General features: G+C 51.5%; 1 protein-coding gene across 2 annotated transcripts; it reads left to right on the forward strand.

The window, feature by feature from the left end:
- Positions 1–2,080: 2,080 nt before the first annotated feature.
- Positions 2,081–17,330, forward strand: CCM2L (CCM2 like scaffold protein). Of its 2 annotated transcripts, XM_037043830.1 has the most exons (10): positions 2,081–2,153; positions 2,637–2,795; positions 5,323–5,406; positions 5,503–5,686; positions 6,481–6,944; positions 10,085–10,220; positions 12,177–12,240; positions 14,346–14,475; positions 14,762–14,900; positions 15,837–17,330. In XM_037043830.1, exons 1-10 carry the CDS (start codon positions 2,124–2,126, stop codon positions 16,145–16,147), a joined length of 1,701 nt encoding a protein of 566 aa, XP_036899725.1. In that variant the 5' UTR covers positions 2,081–2,123; the 3' UTR covers positions 16,148–17,330. The 2 variants fall into 2 exon arrangements, with proteins under 2 accessions (XP_036899725.1, XP_036899726.1); XM_037043831.1 differs by lacking the exons at positions 12,177–12,240; positions 15,837–17,330 and having other exon boundaries at positions 14,762–14,864.
- The last annotated feature ends 4,000 nt before the right edge of the window (positions 17,331–21,330 follow it).

Below are 21,330 nucleotides of genomic sequence, written 5' to 3' on the forward strand. Positions count from 1 at the left end.
TCCTTTCACAGTCTTCTGAGGCAGACACCAGCCTTAGCCTGCTTTTGACACATGAGGATTCTGGGCTCCGAGAGATGGACTAAACTACCTTCTCAAGGTCATAAGACATGTAAACCCCTAAGGCTCACCTGTCTCCACCTACTTCCGCTGACATTTTCTAAGCACTTGATCTGTTTATGGCCTTGAGGTGGGCACTGCAGGGAATAAGACATAGATAGCTTGCTGTTTCTAGTGGCACTCAGAACAGGTCTCATCCTAGTGGAGAGCCCCAGCAGTTCGGTGATGGTTGCACTCAGTCCAGGAATCATAGATGTCCCCATTCTACAGACAGGTGAAACTGAGGCGCAGAGAGAGGGAAGGATTTGCTGAACTCAGCCACAGAGGTGCTAGATCAAGAAACCACCTTGCATTCCCTGCTGCAACTTGGAGGGCGGGAATTCAGGACTTGCTCAAGAGGTTAAGTGGGAGTGTTGATGTCAGGAACCGACGGGGATTGGGTTACACAGCCCAGCCTCTTCCTGTTGGCCGGCAGGCTAATGGAGATCTTTCTTCCTGCTGCTGGGAGGTGGCAGGATGTAGGGGAGAAGGAGGGTGTGGCTGTGTGAGCTTGCACTAAGCAGCCTGGGCCATTTCCCATCCCTGGAAAGGGGCAGGAAGGTAAAGGGGAAGGCTGGTAGCTGGCAGTCTCCTGTGGCCTTCAGACACAGAGGCAGTGGGAGCTCTGGACTTCTCTGGGATGGGCACTGGCCTGGCACACCCATGCTTTCAGAAAATCTTTCGAAACTGTCCTATGCATTGCTTGGCCCCTGCACTCACAATTTCCAATCACTTTCTCATCCAAGGCCTGGTACATCTCTGCTACATCTCTGACTGCAGGCCAGGGCTTTGGGATTATTGTTCCCATTGGAAAGATGAGGAAGCTGAGGGCCAGAGAGTTTATAATAAGCAACCTACCCTGGATCGTACAGCAAATCACTTCCAGAGCCGGGTCTCCAGAACCCAAGTGCCATGGCCAGGGGAGAATGGGCCAATCGGAACCTTTCCCATTGCCCTGGGTGGGGCATGCAGGGTCCATAGGCCCTAGAGGTAAGGAACGAGACTTCAGATCCAGACCAGGCAGAAATCCCAGGTCCTCCTCTCAGTCAGTGTGACCTCCCTGAGTCAACCTCTGCAGTTGAGCCTTAAAAAAAATCTGTATAGTGAGTATAATAATGCAACCCAATATTGTGAGGAACAAGTGAGATGAAACAGGTGAAGTGTTCAGCACAGACCCACAAAGGGAGGCTTCTACTGTCTCCCAAGAGACGGTAAGATAGCCCAGCACATACAGACACACAGGTAAGTAAATAGTTACTATTTATTGAGCACTTCATGTGTGCCAGGAGCTCTTCCAAGTGCATTTAATCCTCTCAAGGGCACTATGAGGTCAGACTGGTATACGCCCATTTTACAGATGGGGAAAAAACGAAGCACACGAGGTTAAGGGACTTGCCCGAGGTCATAACCCTAGTAAGTGGCAAAGCCCGATTCCAATTCAGGCAGCCTGTCTCTGAAGCCCATGCAGTACTGCTTCCCTTTAATAGAAATGATTCACTTTTAAAATTATAGCTTTTTTGACACATTATTCTACAGTTTATGAAGCATTTTCTGGCCCATTCTTTCATTTAGTTCTCACCACAGCAGCCCAGAGAGGAAGGCAATATTTACCCCCAATTTAAAGCAGGGAGGGGGAAACTGAGGCTATGAAAGGGGGAAGTAACTTGCTTTACTAAGGTCAGTGGTAGAAGTGGGGGTGGAATCTGGGGTTTTCTGACTCCAAATTCAGGAGACCCTTCCTTCTCCAGCCTCACTCAACTCCTAAGCCCCCTCCACAGCCAGCTCTGGCTGGAGACCATGAAGCTGTCTCCGCAGGTCAGTTCCCCTGGCTGGGCTCCCACCATAGAGCTGAGGGGTCCCAGGGCTGCATCCCACCCCCTCCACTTCTGCTCACTATCACACAGGAGGGGCAGGAACTGCAGGGCTGGTGGAGTTTCCGACCAGGCAGGAAAAAGAACAAAGGAACTGCATGGGGGGAGAGGCTGGAGGGGGTGGCCAGGAGGGCAGCGGGAGTAGAACGCTTCACCATGGAATATGAAGTCAAGAAAGGGAAAAAGGTAGGTGGGAGGCTGGGAGAGGTGGGGAGCAGAGAACTGTCCCCGGAGCTGGCGAAGTGGGAAGCCTGGGGTGGGAGTGAGGGCCTTTCTTCTCATTTGGAAGGACCTTCCTCCCCACCCTTGGGCAGGCAGACAGCTGAGCTCCAAACTCCCCAACCCGCCCTCCCCATTCTCAGTGGCCTCCGCCATCCCTGGAATATACAGAGGACAGGACCTTCCAGGGAAGCCCAGCCAGATTGGTTTGGGAGATAGTCCCAACCTCCTTCCCAGGTATCCCTGGGGGAATTTCTCCTGCAGCTTCTCTGACCGAGGGCCAGACAGACACCAGCACGATAGGTCTGCTCCCCTGCTCCCTACCCGCCAAGGCAGAAGGGCCTCAGCCAGAGCAATTCTGTGCTATAAGGCTTGGGATCCAGGCTGGAGACGCCTACCTGCCCCCCTGCTGGGTTTCAGTCTAGCCCGGCCCTCCCCGTCTTTACACAGGGCCCGCTCCTAAGGCTTATGTTCCCAAAGGCTGGGCGCCGAGCAGCAGGTCGGAGCAGTGTGAGCCACCGGCCCCTGCACTCGATGCCCCTCTACCCCCCCGACTACCTCATCGACCCCCAGATTCTGCTGTGTGACTACCTGGAGAAAGAGGTCAAGGTGCGTTCAGAATGAGGAGAAGGGTCCAATCTTGGAGTGAGGGATGGAGGGGAGGAAAAAGCTTTCCCGGACCCTCTTAGGGTCCCTGGCTGGGATTCACGGGAGACAAGCATACAGATTTTATTCAAGTTTTACAAGAGAAGGAAAAAGCCCAAGAAGTGACCGAAGCAGGAAGCTCCGATACCTTTTTAGACAGAGAAGCAATAAATGTGTGAAAAAAATGACAAGGGAGAGGGGTTTGGGCTAAGACTAGTAAAGGGTGAAGAAGTAACCAGGTTTGTTTATGTAGTCTTCTCAGGCCTAAAACTGGTAATAAGGATGTCTGGCTCCTTCTTCCTGGTACAAAGAAGGGAACTTTCACACAGATTCGTCTCCTGCTTTATCTCCTGCTTTCAGGAGAAAGTTAGCAGAGAGGTCAGAGTGCTTTTCTTGAACTCCTTCAGCTTCAGTTACTCTTTTTTTTCAATTTTTATTCATTTATCTTTAGATGGAAAGGGTTAGAGAATGAGAGAAACATTAATGTGTGGTTGCCTCTCATGGGTCCCCTGCTGGGAACTGGCCTGCAACCCAGGCATTTGCCCTGCCTGGGAATCGAACCGAGATTGTGTGGTTCGCAGGCCCACGCTCAATCCACTGAGCTACACCAGCCACGGCTCAGTTACTCTTAATAAGGTGCTGTATTTGAAGGTAGCACATCCTGAATCCCATCAAGAAAGACCGTACCTCTCCTTCATTACCTATCCTTGACCAGCCCCCTCTCATACAAAGGAGACTCAGTGGGGAAAGGTCTGGGCAGCCTTGCCCCTGTCTTATGCTGTGGGCCCTCAGCAATGACCTCCACATGCTCAGTCTCAGTGTTTCCAGCTGAACGTGGGGCTCAGAACCTACTCCCAGGATAACGCCAATGGGAGAGAGCCCTGTGTGCTAAAAAGCCACACCTCCCTGTGAGATTTCACTGCGGTGGTATTGTTGCTCCTCTGTGTCCAGGTTAAAGGAACCAACTCAGCTTAGCAAACCACAGGGGACTTAACAACTCAAGGGCTTTTCTTTCTCTTTCTTTTCTTTTCTTTTCTTTTCTTTTCTTTTCTTTTCTTTTCTTTCTTTCTCTTCTTTCCTTCCTTCCTTCCTTCCATCCATCCATCCACTTTTGTTTACTGATTTGAGAGAAAGAACAACATTGGTTTGTTGTTCCACTTATTTATGTATTTATGGGCTGCTTCTTGGATGTGCCCTGATGGGATCAAGGGCTTCTATTTCATGAAGACAATGAAGGAGCAATGAAGAATCCTCACTACCCAAGGAAGGTTGATATGGGATTAAGTGTCAGATTTAGCAAAAACAGTTAAATTTGAATTTCAGGCAAGCAGTGAAATACTTGTTTTTAAAAAGATTTTTATTTATTTATTCTTCGAGAGAGGGGAAGGGAGGGAGAAACGAGAGGAGAGAAACATTCCTGTGTGAGAGAAGCATCAATCGGTTGCCTCTCATAAGCCCCCAACCAGGAACCTGGCCCATAACCCCAGCACGTGTCCTGACCCGGAATCAAACTGCTGAACTTTCGGTTCCCAGGATGACACCCAACCCACTGAGCCACACCAGTCAGAGCTGAATACTTTTTTAGTATTAATCTATGTCCCAAATACTACATGGGGCTGGGGGAGCAGTTTTAAAACATATTTGTTGTTTATGTGAAATTCCAATTTAATCGGCATCTTGTATTTCATCCAAAAATCCCATGTGAAGGGAAATGCTAACAAACAAATCCATTTAAAATGTGGGGACTGAAAGTTCATGCAGAATAAAAAGAAAACATTTGATTCGTGAGATTCACCTAAAAGAATAAAACTAAAAATAATGAAAAAAGTTCATTCTTATGTGGATGAAATAACATATAAGTTAAATGAGAGCTTTAAGTTATTTTGAAGAATGAATGAAGAATCCATTTATTGATTCGGGGCATCATTTTTCTGGCAAAATTATACACTACCTTGATACAACATTCATTCCTTTTCATTTGACTTTTGCAACAAGATCACAAAGAGGGTGAGTGACTTGCAGTCAGTCAATCCCAGTGCTTGGGGTAGACAGAGCCACTCAGGCCAAGCAGGAATTCATAGGTGGTCAGTTCTTTCAAGCGATTCCAGTGACTTTTGATTTCACCATAGCCGAATAACTGTGTTCAGGCAATAAAAGCTAGCAGTGCGAGTGTGGGCTCTGGTGTGTGGAGTCGTTCTGCCGTTTCTAGTGATATAGATTGGGCGTGTTACTTACCTTTGCTTGCCTTAGTTTTCTCACCCTCAAAGTGAGGATAATGAGCAAATGTGCACAGAGCTCTCAGGACTATGTCTGGCTTCTATGACTGGCTCAGTAACAGCTCTTGTCAGGTTCTTATTGTTCATTCAGGTATTTCTATCTCAGTCTATCTCCCTATGTTAGTGAGGAGGTCAGGGTCCTCCAAGGCTTCAGAGCGACCTCTTTCTGCCCCTCTCCCACCACTCTCCCCACCCCATCCCGGTTTGCCATCCAGTTCCTGGGCCACCTCACCTGGGTAAACTCCTCACTGAACCCCTCCAGCCGGGATGAGCTCCTGCAGCTGCTGGACACCGCCAGGGTGAGCCTCTGGTGAGGGGAGCGGGCAGGGGCTGTCCCCTTCTCCCTCTCCCACCCAAGGGCCCTGGGGACTCAGGAGATTCGCCCCGCCCCACAGCAGCTGAAGGAGCTGCCACTGAAGACTACACCGGAGCAGGACAGCATCCTGAGCCTCTCGGCTCGCTGCCTGTTGCTCACCTGGCGCGACAACGAGGAACTCATCCTGCGTATCCCCACGCACGAGATTGCCGCCGCCTCCTACCTGCAGGACGACGCGCTGCACTTGCTGGTGCTTAAGACAGGTACAGTGGGTGGAGGCTGCAAAGGGATGGGGCTACGAGGTGAAGGGGAGAGAAAAGTTTTAACGTCTTATTTTGGGAATGTGTGTGACGTAGGGAGGGATTGAGGCTTGAGGCTGGATGATGAGATGATGGAAAAGGCCTGACCACCCTAACCTACTACTAGGGTCAGGCCATGGCCATACACAGGAAGACCGAGCCCAAGGTTGAGGTTGAAGAGTGGGTGGCCTAACTCACCACCCTGAGGCCAAATGTTGAAGCCAGGGAAGGATAGAGAAGCCAGAACCCTGCCGCCGGGAAAGGGCAAAAAGTTAAAGGGCGTGGCGAGGGGCGTGGCCTCGGCGCTCCAAGCATGGGGTGGAGCTTTGGGCGAGGGGAGGAGTCTGACGTAGAGGCGGGACCAAACTCAGGGAGTTCGAACCTAAGGTAGCCTTTGGGAGGTGTCACATCTCCCCAGTTTGGGCGCAGGGCCTGAGGTCAGTGGCGCCGTGGAGGGCGGGCCCAAATCTAAGGAGGGGATCCTGGAACCAGTGAGTCTGAGTTAAGGGAACCAGTGAGTCTGAGGAAGGGACAGCCCGACCACCCTTAGGCCCTATGGCAAGATCTGATGCTAGGGGCGCGGAGGTGGGGTGTAGTAGGTGTGAATCCCCGGCAGAGCCAAAACCGGGGGTGGGGCCTGAGGCCAGGGGCGGGGCCAGGCGCGGCTGGATAACAGGCGGCACCCTCAGGCCCCACGGGTGGCCTCTGGAGGGCGCTCTTAGCCCAGTCTCCTGCGGCTGACAGTCGTTCTCCTCCAGGTCTGGGTGTGGATCCGGTGCCAGCCGGTGTAGACGCCAGCCCCGGCGGGGCCGGTCGCGACACTGGCCCGCCGGGCGCTGCTCCCGAGAAGCGGCGGGTGGGCACCACGGAGCGGCGTCACACCATCTGCAGCCTGGACTGGCGGATGGCGTGGGGCGGGGGCGCGGGCGCGGAAGCCCGGGCCGCGGGCGGCGGCGGCGGCAGCCTAGAGCGCCAACGCGCCGGGGCGCGGGCGTCCGGCAGCTGGGAGCGGCGGCAGACGTTCAGCGGCAGCTGGGAGCGGCGGCACGGTGGCGGTGGCGGCGGCGCTGGCAAGCTAGGTGGCAGCTGGGAGCGGAGGCAGGCGGGCGGCGGCGGCGGCGGCAGCTGGGAGCGGCGCCACCCGGGCTCCAACCCTCTGGACCCGCAGGATCCCAGCCCCGACGCCTACTGCAATCTTGTCATCCTGGCTGTGGCCAACAGGGTGAGCCCGAGGGCACGCCGCGCCGGGGCGCTCTGCCTCCGGGGCTCGTCAGGATGGGAGGGCGCCGCTCCTCACCAGCACCCCTGCCCAATCACCAGGTTGCTGGGCTCTATCCTGGCCTCTTGCCTTCTCCCTCATTCAGCCCTGCCTAAGATTTCGGGTATACCCGAGTGCATATGACGCCAAAAGGCTTCCAAAGCCCAGACCCCTCCAGGACACACCCCATTCCATGTCCCAAGGGAATGAAAACTCAAAATGGCCCAAATGGACTTGATCTAATCCCCCCTCCAACCCTGCTTTTGGTCCGATATCGTCAATGTCCCCACTACCTCAGTAACAATCAGAAGGACACTAATCACTGGCATGAATCGAGTAGCCAACCCATGCCAGACACAGAACGAGCATTAACTTACGTCATTCTAACAGTAAGGTAGAGGCAAATATTTCGATCATCCCCATTCCATAAAGAAGGAAACCGCGGCCCAGAGGCTAACTTGTGCGATGTCACACAGGAAGCAGGTGGTGATTTCAGCACTGGAACCCAGGATGTTCAGAGCCTATGGTCTTGGTGACTAGTTGGCCAGCCAAGGCAAAAAGCCTTTCTGCCACCCTTTCCTCACCTATTTTCCCTCCGCCCATCCTCCACGTTCACCCTTGCCTTTCTTTATTCATTGGACCGTATTTATTGGGCTCCAGCTTGTGCGAGGTATTGGGCTAGGTGCTGTAGATACAGAGATAAGCGAGACATAGTTGGTGTCCCCCTTAAGGAGCTCACAGTCTAGCAGACACCTTCAAACCCTTGGGCTTCCACGTTTTCTCTGACGCAGGTCCCCAGCTCCCTCTGTATATGAACCGTGGTGAGCAACACACACGGTGGGACACGTGGATAATAGTCAGTAAACCTGGACTCCGGAGCTGACTAGCTCTTCCCTGAAACACTTTCTCACTTGGCTTCCAGCTCTTCCTCATTCTCCTGGTTTTCCTCCTACACCCCGGGCTGCTCCTCCTCGAGAGCGGCTTCCTCCTCCTCTCTTCAGTCTCTTTAAGTTTAGAGTGCTCTGGGCTCAGTCCTTGATCCATGTCTCTCTGACACCCATTTCTAGGTGGTCTCCTCTGGCCCTGGGGCATTTAAGGACTCCCTGGGACTTCCTTCCTAGGACTCTGAGAACTCCCTGAAGTTTCTCTCTCATCACTGTATATCCCAACACGTTTTTCCACCCTGCTGCTTCCTTTGAAGGTCTGTGACATCCAAAGCTGAGCCCCGAGTCGTTTCTCCTAAACCCGCTCCAGCCTGGGTCTCCCTGTCTTGATTCATGGCAGCTCTGTTGCTCATACCAAAACTTTACAGTGATTCTTGGCTCCTCACTCTCTTTCCCACAACCCGCATCCACTCTGCCAACAAATCCTCTTGACCCTATTTTTAAAATATAACCCAAACCCATCTATTTCTCCCCACCCTCCACTGTCTCCACCCGGGCTCATGCCCCATCTGTAATCTGAATGATGCTGTCACCTCTCACGCGTTTGGCCCTTGCTTGCAGTCTGTCTCCCGCCACCCCGCAGTCAGAGCAGTTCTAGTAACACTTAAATCACATGATGTCAATGCTCAAAATCTTTCAGTGACTCCCCATTTCACTCAGAATAAAAGCTAATGCTCTTACAACGGCTGAGAAGGCCATCTACCTTGTGAAAGTGGCTCCAGCCACCACCCCCATTTCCTCTCTGGCCTCATTTCCTTCTACCCTCCTCCTTTATTTACTCTGCTCTAGAAAGACTGGCCTCCTTGTAGAGTGCAAGAGACCTGTGGGTTCTGGGTGGCTCACTGTGGTGTCTCCAGCTCCTAGAATAGTGCCTGGCACATAATAGGTACTCAATACATGTTGAATGAATGGACCAGTTAAATCATATAATATTATTATACCTTGTGATAGGGACCAGCAAGAAAATATACAGGTTACAGTGATAATTAGGGAGGAAAGTGAGTTTGTGCCCTATTTATCTTAGCGGACGGTGAGGGTTTTAGGGTACAGATTTCATCTCCTTCTCCTCTGAGACCCCCGAGCCTGACCCAGTACCTGCCACACAATTGGACTAAATGAGAATTTGTAGAATGAATAAATAAATGAGAAGTCGTGTTTGAGGGATATCTGAGTCTCCCCCTCCTGTCCGAAGCACTGTGGTCCCGAGAAGGGCACAGGAGTTAGAGTCCAGAAACCTGTGTGCTGATATAACCAGTGCCCTGAGCCTGCTGTGCGAGCCTGGGCCAGGCGTTTAGCCAGTCTAATCCTCGGTGTCTCCAATGGTAAAATAAGGATCCTCTCTTCCCTGTTCATTTTGCAGGGTTATTGGAGGGCTCGATCCTGGTTTAATGATTAGTACACTCTCAGTCCCAAAATGCCTCTCCAGGTTACATTTTAATTTACACTTGAGCTTTTTTTTTTGAGACACAAAATTGGAAATGCCTTCGTGGAGATGATCTTTTCATCATTTATGGTCTTTCTGTGTCTCTTGCTTGAAGACATCAAGAGGTTGATTAAAGAAGCAAATTCTTCAGATTTGCAGTCTCTTAGAAAATTTCACTGAAGAACGTCCACTCCTTCCTTCTACCAGAGACTGAACTTGTTGTAGCCATCCTCCTTCCGTTTTTGCCCTGGGTACCAGGGAGCTCATATCTAAATATGGCATCTGGTAGTGTAGTAACTATGTCGATCCTAAAATTGTTATACACTTAATTCCTCCTCCTTCAGCTAGGTATTAGGAAACCTGGGTTCTAGTCCTGGCTGATCATTGTACCTGTCTGGGTTTCTGCTTCCTCCCTGTAAACTGAAACAAATTAAGGTTTATTTCAGGCAAGTTTCAGGAAAGTCCTTGAATTTCCCCGGAAAGTGGGGATCCATGTATGCATTTTTCAGGGCAGGAGGGTTAGAATCATCACTGTATTCTTTAAAGGGGTCCAAGACCCAGAGAGTCGCCATTTTGATGGGAAATAACTTTGGTGGGAAATATCCTCAAAGCTGATTTATTAAAGGCCTTCGTAGGTGTCTATGTGCCTCTGTGAGCCCCTCACACTGAGGAAGCAGGGCATCCTGGTCCCAGGAGAGAGCCTGAGCTGTCCCCCCCCCACCCCCACCCCGGGCCAGGATGCTGCCGAGGAGTCCTGCGCGCTCATCTGTCAGGTCTTCCAAATCATCTACGGGGACCAGAGCATCGAGTGCGTGGACCGGGCTGGCTACCACTACACGTCCACGCCCGAACGACCGTGGCTCTGCAGCCGCAGTGAGTACTCCCCTCCTGTGAAACACCCCAAAAAGCCATGGGCCGGGGATGCCCCAAGACTGGGGGACAATGAAAGCCATTAGGGGTTCTTCTGATCTCTATTGCAATTACAGCGTACCCCTGATACGGAGTTTTGAAAAATGTCAGTTTTCACGATGACCCCAAACCTAGCTTTTTCATAGATGTTCTGGTTATCAGATTCAGAACAAGCCCCTCACAACTGAACTTGTCTCTCTCTCTCTTTTGTGTTTTTGTTTTGTTCGGGGAGGGGTTGTGGTTTGCTGTTGTTTTTCATCCTCACCCGAGGACATGCTTATTGATTTTAGAGAGAGGGAAGGGAGGGAGAGAGAGGGAGAGAAACATTGATAGGGTGCTTCTCGTATGCACCTGGAGTGGGGACCAAACCCACAACCTCCGCATGTGCCCTGACCAGAAACCATCCGGCACCCTTTTGCTTTGGGGGACAATGCCCACCCACCTGAGCCTCACCAGCCAGGGCTCTCCCTTTTGTTTGTGGTACCCCTGCTTTCCCAGAAACCTAAGATTGCGCATTGTCTGTTTACTAGCCCACCTAGCACAGTAGGTCAAAATCAAGAGTTGCTGACCAGCCCTTGAATTCAGTCAGGGCTGGAATGAAAACGAGACCCCCAGAGGCGTTTCCCGGCCACCAACTATGTGCCAAGCTCGGGATCAACATGCCAAGTCTTATTTAATCCCTGTAGCCACCTTGTCTGTCCTGTTTGCCACTGCACCCCGTGCGTCTAGCATGGGGCCAGGGACACCACAGATGTTCAAGAAGTTATTTTTGAACGGGTGAAAGGACTTCCTGAGGCCTTAACGATTCCAGTTTTACAGATGAGGACATTAAGGCTCAGAGTAGTCAATGCATTACTCAAGTACACACAGCCAGTAAGTGTCAGAGTCAGGCTTCACACCCAGGTGGGTCTGATTCTAAAGCTTCTATCTGCGACAGCGTCACTCGCCGTGCTGCCTTCAAGGCCACTTCGTGAATTTCCTCAGTCACAGCCCACTCAGCGTGGCTCCTGTCTGTACCATTCCAGCAACAAAGAGCTGGCTGTTTACTTCTGGAGGGACTCCCGTCTATGGGAACAGTGGCGTGGGGAAGCTGGGGTAATTCACTACCTGTCACAGGAATGACAGGCAAGTAAATGAGATAATGCAACAAACATTTCAAGAAATTCATGCATTCAGAAAACACTTACTGGGCACCTACTATGTGTTGGAACCTGCTGATCACCAGGACATTGCTGAGGAACACCAGAGGGCTCCGCCCTCAGGAGGCTTGCATGGCCGAGGTAGTGTGACAGGGATTGGATGGTTATAAAATTACAGTGTGACCACGTGCTGTGCAATGAGAACATATAACGAGGAGCCAGCCTAGCCTGGGGAGTCAGGGGAGTGTCCCGAGGAAGTGACATTGAATGAGCCAAGATCGGAAGGCGAGACCAGTACCTGGATTCCATGAGACAACAGGGCTAGGAGCAGAGCAAATTCTCTGTAAATGGTGCTTCTTTCCTCTCAAGATTTGGAGTTCCTTCCCTCTCAGGGTTCTTTTTGGTCTCACCTCAAGCCATTGCAGTTAACAAACACTCCCTCACCTGTTCCCGAATCTGTTACACCCAAGACCCCCCTAAGGTAGACAGGAAGGTGGTGTCCCAATGTTGGGGAGGTTGAGGGCCAGGAGATGGAGGGGAGTTGCCCAAGGTTGGCTGTGTGTCGGTGCGGCAGCTGGGGGAGGCAGGAATCCTGATCAGAAGCTTCCAATAGCTGCCCATTTCCAAGTAAAAACTAACATCCTGATGATGGCTTATAAGGCCTTCTGTGTTCTAGGCACCATCCCAACCTCAGGGTGGCACTGAGGTCACGACCTCAGGAGCCAGGGGTGCTGGTCCCTGCTTTGCTTCCTCTGATAGGCCCTCTGTCTGCTGGTCGCAGGTGAGAGCTGCCGAACCGATGGGACTTACGCCTATGACGCCGACTTCAGCTGCTGCAGTTCCTTGTGGGTACCTGTTTACTGGGGACCCCATTCTCACCCCCCACCTGTGCATAAACAGGCTTGCTCTTCTAGGCATTCTTAAGGCCCCTGTGGGAGAAAGTGACCCCACTTTGATTGGTGCTGAGACACTGGGCGTCAGGGGTGGGAGGTAAACTGAGCTCCGATGAGCTCATGGGATCCATGCCCCTGAGAGACCTAGGGTGCAACCGAAACCCAGAAGTGGGCCCACGTGGGCCTGGGGTTCTCTCCCAGCCATCCAGACACAGTGCCCTGTGGAGTCCAAAAGCTAATGCCAAAAAAATATGTTGGTTCACTTTAGTTTGGGCTCTGTATAGTAGAAAACCCTAAAGAAGAGTTTCTTAAATAAGATGGAACTTTTTTTCATGTCTCCTACATAAAATACAGAGACTGGGAGTTCACATGTGGTCTCCTGGTTGCTAGCGGCCTGGGCTTCTCTTTCCCTCCCCCCTCAGCACTGGCTTCCAACCTCAAGATCACTTCCTGCCCCAAGATAGTGGTTGTCACTGCAGCCATCGGGGTAGCATGCCAGGGGCCTCTTTAAAGGGCTCTGCTGGAATTCCCACGGACAACTTTTGCTTACATCTCACTGGCCAGAACTTATTACATGGCCGCAACTGGCAAGGCTGGAGAATGTAGGATTGAATTTTTTTTTTTTTTTTTAAACATCAATGTATGGTTGCCTTTCGTGCGTCCCCTGCTGGGAGTTGGCCTGCAGGGAACCGGCCTGCAACCTAGGAATGTGCCCTGACTGGGAATCGAACCTCGATCCTCTGGTTCGCAGGCCCGCGCTCAATCCACTGAGCTACGCCAGCCAGGGCTAGGATTGAATTTTTTGAAAAAAGAATCTCACCACTAAACTACACCGTGTCCCTGGGAAATGGTTGTGGGACAGTGTAGAGACCAGGAGGCAGGTGGACTTCTTATTAAGCAATATTTATTGAGTGCTTACCCCACGCCAGGCACTGTGCTGTGTGCTAGGGTCACAGTGGGGAGCAAGACAGGGATGTGGCCCGTGCTGAACATGTGGCAGGTAAACAACAAATGAAGAAAACCAAGGCCCCCGCTCTTGCATGGCTCACGGCCCAGCACAGGTGACAGTGAAGTCATTGTTTAGTAGCATGAGCACTGATGATACTACGCACTCAGAGCAGTTCGGAGTGTCGAGAGAGGGGCTGTGGGAGTCAGGAAGGCCTCTCAGAGGTGATGGCACTTGAACTGGGCGCTGGAGAAGGAGCTCTCTGGGAAGAGGGAAGAGCAGGTGCGAGGGCTTTGAAGCAGGATGGAGCTGGGTGTGTCTGACGATCAGCCAGGAGGCCACCGGGNAAAAAATATGTTGGTTCACTTTAGTTTGGGCATGAGCACTGATGATACTACACACTCAGAGCAGTTCGGAGTGTCGAGAGAGGGGCTGTGGGAGTCAGGAAGGCCTCTCAGAGGTGATGGCACTTGAACTGGGCGCTGGAGAAGGAGCTCTCTGGGAAGAGGGAAGAGCAGGTGCGAGGGCTCTGAAGCAGGATGGAGCTGGGTGTGTCTGACGATCAGCCAGGAGGCCACCGGGACTGCAGCAGAGGCTGTGAGGGAGAGAGTGGTCAGGGAGGGTGTTTGCTGGAGAGACCTGGGAAGTCTTTGCCTGTCATGAGCAGACTTAAGGACTCTGTGACCACATTTGACAGAGGGTTTAACCCAGTCTGGGAGAATCAGGGGAAATTTTCCTGAGAAGGTGACATTTAAAATCCAAGAATGAATAAAAGTTAGCCGAGCCAAAGATAGGGGGAGAGGGACAGTTGAAGCTGAGGGAACAGCACGTGCAAAGGCCCGGAGGTGAAGAGGTACTTGGAGGACTAGAAAAAAAGAGAGAAGGCAGGGTGGCCTGAGCACAAACAGCAAAGGCGAGAAAAGGTTTGAGAGGCAGCCAGGGGCCAGATCATGTAGAGCCGACAATGCAGGGCCTTGAAGGAGAAAATGGGACATGGGATGAAGCCTCAGGCCCAGAGCACTGGTAGCCATGCCCTCTCAGGTTCCACCTGCCACAGGGTGGGGGAACTGGAGAGAGGTGAGTGAGAGCCCCTTTCTGTCTGTCCCTGCAGCAACGGCTCCCAGGACACATTTGAAGCGTGTTACAGTGGCACGTCCACACCCTCTTTCCACGACTCCCACTGCAGCGGCAGTGACCACAGTGGCCTGGGCTTCGAGCAGTTGCAGGATTACATGGTCACGGTAAGCTTGGGGACCAATGCAAACAGCACAAGCAACGGCCTGGAAATCGGAAAAAAACACAGGGTGTTTCAGGAATCATGAATGATCCTGGGTGGGACTTAAGTATAAGACCCCAGAGGTCAGGGTGGGGTATGAGGTTAGGGACATGAGCTTTGCTGAGGCCAGCTTGTTCAAAGGCCTAAGCTAATGTCAGCCAGCGTTTTCAGAGGAGGGCCCTGGGCCTTTCAGGTGGGGATTGGATGGAGGTTGCTACCTGGGATTGATGCTGAATGATGTGTCCCCATAGCTGCGGAGTAAGCTGGGGCCTCTGGAGATCCAGCAGTTTGCGTTGCTGTTGCGGGAGTATAGGTTGGGGTTGCCCATCCAGGACTATTGCTCAGGGCTGCTGAAGCTCTATGGAGACCGGCGCAAGTTCTTCCTCCTCGGTGAGCCCCCTGCCCCGCCCCCCAGCGGTCAACCAAGGCCACAACATAGTCCGTGACATTCCTGGTCAGTCTCCCGGCTGGGAGCGTGTTTTATTCCTGATCTCTCCCCCACCGATAAAGCCAAGTTCATGAGATCCATGGAGCATATGAAGAGACCAAGGTGCAGAGACTTGGGACTTGCCTGCAGGCACAGAGTCGATAAGAACAGAGCACTCATATAGCCATTTCTTCTTTGCAGCAAAGCTGGGAGAGGGGATGATTCTTCCCATCTTACCCCACAAGGAAATTGAGGCTCAGAGAGGCCCCGGAATTTATTTGAGGTCCCACAGCTAGTAAGGAGAACTAGTAAAACAGCAATAGGAATGACAATCTGGATAAGTTAACATGTATTTGACTGTTACTGTGTACCAAGTACCATCTGGCTGAATGGCCTAAATTCTGGGAAGTAGAGGTGGTTATTTGCCCCCATTTTGCTGATGAGGAAATTGAGGCTCAGAGAAGCAAAGTACTGAAGTTACATATAAGTAGCAACATATCAAACCTTGATATGAGCTAACTTTTATGGGGCACTTGGTGTGGGCTAAGTACCTTATTTAATCTTCATATCCCTACCGAGAAAAGACGTGTAATTATCTCAATTTTACACAGGAGGAAAATAAGGCACAAAGTAGTTATTTAATGAGAATCACACACACATAGTGGGAATGTAACAATTGTGATAATAATAATAACAATAATAAGCTAACATAATGAGCATGTGCTGTGTTCCGAGAGAATGTCATCATTCTCTGGCTCAGAGTCAAGGAGCTTGTGCAAGGCCCCACAGCCAATGAATGGCAGGGCAGGGATTTGAACTCAGATCTCCAACGAAGGTGATACCTTGGTGGGAAGGGAAAGGGCTGAACCCTGGGCACTCATCTGCCTCTTGGCCTGCAGGGATGCGGCCCTTCATCTTGGACCAGGACATTGGCTACTTCGAGGGCTTCCTGGAGGGCGTGGGTATCCGTGAGGGGGGCATCCTCACCGACAGCTTTGGCCGGATCAAGCGCAGCATGAGCTCCACGTCAGCATCCGCGGTGCGCAGCTACGACGGCGCAGCTCAGCGGCCGGAGGAACAGACCTTCCACCGGCTGCTGGCGGACATCACGCACGACATCGAGGCGCTGGCCCCCGACGATGACAGCACGGATGAAGAGGCCCGGGGCTCCCCAGGTGGAAACGAGGCCACCGAAGACAACTACCTGTAGCCTGCCACCACCGCCCTGACGGAAGGCAGGGAAGGGGTGGCCCTGCCACCTCGTTTTTTGAATCTCACTCACTCTAGTGGGGGTGGGGGGTGCTGGTCCCTGGGGCCCCTCCTCACTCCCAACCCGAGGCCTACATTCTGAGTCTCAGATGGTCCGGGGCCCTAAAGTCTAGGGCAGTCGCTTGGGGCTCAGCTGACTCCTCTGCGACGGTAGGCAGAGTCATCCTTTGTCTGCCTAGCCCCAGTGCCCTACACCAGGACACCCCCTCCCTGGACTGCACGACTACCTGGAGGGGAAGGGAGGGGTGGTGCGTGGGCTCCCCCTGCTGGCGGACTGAGAAAAGAATTCCCCGAGTTTGTCCTACAAGAAACCGAGGTTTAAAAGAGGGAAAGGGACTTGAGGGATTCTTCTGATTCTCCTGAGACATTCCCTCAAATCGACCGTACTACATCGTGGAGAGTCTTTTTAAGGCTCTAAATGGCAAAATCTCTTTCCTTCTCACACCGCCCTCAATTGGATCAACAGTATGAAGAGGGCTTTTTCTCTACTGAGAGTTGGCTCAGAGGAGGGTGATCTTGATCCCAGTCCTGGTCCTAAGACTCCAAACAAGTTGCTTGTTCAGATCTTGGATTTGGAGGAGGTGGGCCCCACCTCCCTCACAGGGTGGACATGGGGATTAGCAAAGGTCAAGACCTTAGCTGGGGGCAGGGGGAGGGATGCAGTCTGCCTCGTGATAGGCGCTCAATAAATACTATTCCCTTCCCCATCTAGCACTTTCTGACTGGGTTTGCCTGTCTTTACCCTGTGTACAATGAGGTGGGAACTGAGGTGGGGGCGAGATGTAAGAAGACCCTTGGGGAGCACAATTTGGAAAGAGGAAATAGGACTTGCCCCTCGCAGCTGGGATACAGCCTGGCTTCGTGCTCGAGTGGGAAAAGAAGAGTCCCTAACACTCCACAGAGCCCTCAGCAGTCTTGGGTGGCTAAAGAAATCTAAAGGCGGGTTTGGAGAGAGAGGTCAGCACAAGGAAAGCAGAAAGCACCCTGCACAGCCCAAGGAAAGGCGTGGAGGGTAAAGGGAAGGAGGCTGAGGGGAGGCCAGAGACTGGCCCAGAAGAACAAGGCAAGTCTATTTGTAAAACATTACAGAGCCCTCCATGGCCACACCCATGGCACTTACCGTCAGGTAGGTACTATTATCACTTTCTTTTTTTTTTAGAGAAAGAGCATGCGCACAAGAGAGAAACATTAATTTTTGTAGTTCCACTTACTTATCCATTCATTGGTTGATTCTTGCATGTGGCCTGACCAGGGCTCAAACCCACAACCTTTGCATATCAGGACAACACTCTAACCAACTGAACTACCCAGCCAGGGCTATTATCACCCATTTTAAAGTAATATTATTCTTATTAGGGCTTCAGGCCCAGAGAATCTCATAATTCACTCAGTTCGTGGCAAGTGACCACTTGGTCTATGCAAGGCCCTTCCGATATTTTGCTTAGTTTTATTTTCCCCTTGCATCTACACATTCCCCACATCCCCCACCATAGCACCCACTCCTGTGTGTTGATAGATGTCTCTGCACATAAAACATGTGTTGCTTTGTGTGCATGGTTATACTGCACACATGCATAAGTGGTATTGGGTAAGGATCTCATTTTGTTGCTTCTTTTTCACTTCATAATATGTTTTTAAGCTCTACCCTCTTGCTGTTTGAAAAAATCTAGCTGATTACAAAATATTGCAGGCTGAGCCCTGGCCAGTGTGGCTCAGTTGATTGGGGTATTGTCTAGTAAACTGAAGGGTGGCAGGTTCGATTCCCGGTCAGGGCACATGCAGGTGGCAACTGATCAATGTTTCTCTCCCACACAAATATATATATATATTTCAAGCTGAGCATCCATTGTTTTATGTTTCATGCATCCATTCCCCCAGCAGTGGACACTCATGTGGTTTCCAACCCCCTCTTACCACAAATGAACATCTTTGCACATGACCTTTATGGGGCTACATGAAAATTTCTTTGGTCTCTAGACTCAGGTAGAATTACTAGATCACAGGGCATATGGGTTTTAAATGTGACTAAATTCTGCTAAAATGGCTCCACTAGCAACCAGTGAAGGATGCTGCCTCCCCACACTTTCATCAGCTTTTACAGTATCTGACTTTGTAATTTTGCCTACAGCTTGGGTGGTGAGGTGACATCTCATTTTAACTTGCATTTCTCTATTAGTCCTGATATTCAGAACCTCCTCCTGTACTTGTCGGGCATTTGGGCTTCCTCTTCAGTGAATTGCCTATCCAGATCTTTTGTCCACTATTGATTAGGTTTCTTGTCTTTTTTCTTATTGATTTGCAGGAGTAGCTTATAAATTTTCAATATTAACCCCTTGTTGTCTGTTGATGTTCTGGATGTCCCCTCCCAATGTATCACCCGTCTATCAAGTTCATCTAGGGCTGCGGTTCTCACACTTCAACAAGCATCAGAATCTCCTGGAAGGCCCGCTAAAACATAGATAGCTATACCCCACCCTGAGGTTCTGGCTCAACAGAGCAGGGCGAGGCCAGAATTTGCATGTTTAACAAGTGTGCAGGTGACACTGTTGGTTTGGGCATCACACTTGGAGACCCACTGGTCTGGGGTGCTTTCCTTGGACCACAGTTGTTCCATGGAACAAATCCTTCATTTTGATGTTTCCAAGTCTATTTATCCTTATTTTCTGTTTGGGGGAACTGGAGCTCAGGAAAGGGAAGAGAATGACCTGAGCTCACAGAGATGTGGGCCCCCATCTGGCTAACCCAGAGCTCCTGTTCCTAGTTGCCTAGCTGTCCCGTCTACCAGACTTCGGAATGCAGTGATCTCAGACTCGGGCATTTGCAGCAGAGGCTGTGGGGAGCCTCAGTAAGTTCCTGAGCAAGGCAATCCCCATAGGGATGGGGACCAAAGAGCTAGAGCTTCCTCTTAAAGGGCTAAGGCCTTTGCAAGAGGATCGAGCTCAGAAATTCCAGTGCCGGCCACAGTGACAGGGCTGCCGAGCGGCACTGAGACAGCTCTCACTCCGCAGCTCCAGCAGTGGAGCAATTTCCCTCGCACCCCGAGGAAACCCCCACCGTCCCGGAACCACCCTGTTACCAAAGTCTTGTAACCAGTAGTTACTGAAGTCCCAGGGCCCTGGCTGGGGTAGCCCAGGCTCTGGGCATGTGGACTCTGGCCACACTTCCTCCTGTGGTGTCCAGAGACCCAGCCAGAATCACTTCCCATCCTGGTTCAGTTCCTGGCACTGCAAGAGGGGCAAAACCCTCTGAGTGTGGGACAGCCGGTTACCAAAACCTCTAGGGGTGGTGTAAGGATGGAACTTCCCTACCAGCTGGATGCTCTAGGAACAGAGCTGCCCCACAGACAAGGGATGTCATTAGTGAAATTGTCTTTACCCCTACACTAAGCCCCTCCTATTTCGGGACCCTGCAACTCCCTACTCCCTCCCAGCTTCTAGCTGGGGACTGGCAGTCCTTCACAACTGTGCATTGGGGAGGAGTCCTGGGGCCACTGTCATTGGTCACCAAATATTCAGAGAGCACTCGCTCTGTGTCAGACACTGCCAAAAACTGGAGAAAGATACAGAACAGCCTCTGCCCGCTGCGGGGCTCTGGGCCTGATAGGGAGGGAAGTCCTCACATCAGCAGAGCAGGAAGTTCTCAACTATAAAATCAGAGAGTGACAACACGGCTGTTTCTGGGGAAGATGGAAAAGGCTTTGCAGAGAAAGTGACTTACAAGCAAGACTTTGAAGGGTGAGCAAGGTTTGGAGCAGGTAGGCAATACAAGGGGGAGCCTTCCAGGGCCAATGTGAGCAAAGGCCAGGGAGCTCGAAGGAGCAGGGCACACTCTAAGGCTAGTGACCGGTTAGCACCAGGGCAGTGGTTGGATGCTCCTCCCCAAGGGGCAGACTGAGAGAGTTTTGAATACTGACTCCGACATCTGTTAGTTGGGTGACTTTGGGTAAGGCCCCAAATGTCTCTGGGTCTTAGTTTTCTCATTTATAAAATGGGAATAATAATAACATCACCCTTATAGATCTTCCTCGATGGTTGTGAGGCTTAAACAAGATAATCCATGTAAAAATACATACAGTAATTGTTCAACACGTGAGACCATTAGGATTGCTGGAGGAACATTGGGGTGGGTGAGGTCGGGGGACAGGGTGAGGGGCTTCAGAGAGGAAACCAGAGGAGTAGGCAGACTGAGGAGGCCCTTTAGGGACAAGGAAGAGTAATGATCGGGGAGTGACCTCATGGGCTCACATCTTCCGAAAGTGAATCTAGCTGCTTGGAGAGGAGGGTTGACTGGGGGACGGAGGAGAACCTGGGTGCTGGGGAGTGCGGCAGGAGGCCGGGACGACAACCAGATGAGAGACCCCAAGACCTGACTCGGGTGGGGTAAGAGGAAGGAAGAGGAGAGGGCAAGTTCCAAAAGAAAAGGAGGAAAACAGAGGGCTCCCTCCTGGTTCAGAAACAGCAGCCTCTCCCATCCTTTGATTAGATTCATTCATTCATTCATTCATTCATTTCGCAACTGGTGTTTTTTTTTAAGATTTTATTTATCTACCTTTAGAGAGGAAGGAAAGGAGAGAAGGAGAGAAATACCAATGTGTGGTTGCCTCTCGTGAGTCCCCTGCTGGGAACTGGCCTGCAACCCAGGCATGTGCCCCGACTGGGAATCGAACCGCAGTTGTGTGGTTCACAGGCCTGCACTCAGTCCACTGAGCTAGACAAGCCAGAGTTCACAACTGTTTTTCAAGTGCATTGCACTTGAACCCTGACTTCATGGAACTTCCATTCTGGGGAGTTTATACAACTAAATAATTTATTTGGTGCTTCCAGGTACAGTAGCCACACAGACAGGCCTAAATGACCAGAAATTGACAGCCCTGCTGATGGGTCCTCTCATTTCTGACTTGTCCATCCTGAGCCCTTTTAGAGGAAGGGCAAAGGGTCTGTCTTGCCCACTTCCTGCGATGGGGACTTCACTGTCTTCTGGGACAGCCCTTCCCATCGAGAGCAAGAGCTAACAGCTCCCTCCTTGCCTGCCCCAGATCCCCTACCCGCACTGCCAGGCCCTAGCATTGCCATCCAGAACCCTAACACAACACAGCTGCTCCCTTGGCCCTCGGGCGGCCCTGCG

Source organism: Sturnira hondurensis, unplaced genomic scaffold (genome assembly GCF_014824575.4).
Source record: "Sturnira hondurensis isolate 20B ecotype Veracruz unplaced genomic scaffold, ASM1482457v3 Scaffold0004136, whole genome shotgun sequence".
Taxonomy (NCBI): domain Eukaryota; kingdom Metazoa; phylum Chordata; class Mammalia; order Chiroptera; family Phyllostomidae; genus Sturnira; species Sturnira hondurensis.

Excerpts from the sequence above, each read along its gene's own strand:
- CCM2L (XM_037043830.1), top strand. The coding sequence starts at position 2,124 with ATGGAATATGAAGTCAAGAAAGGGAAAAAG. Across the intron at positions 5,407-5,502 it reads AGCTGCTGGACACCGCCAGG|CAGCTGAAGGAGCTGCCACT; the intron begins GTGAGCCTCTGG and ends CCCGCCCCACAG. Across the intron at positions 5,687-6,480 it reads CTTGCTGGTGCTTAAGACAG|GTCTGGGTGTGGATCCGGTG; the intron begins GTACAGTGGGTG and ends GTTCTCCTCCAG.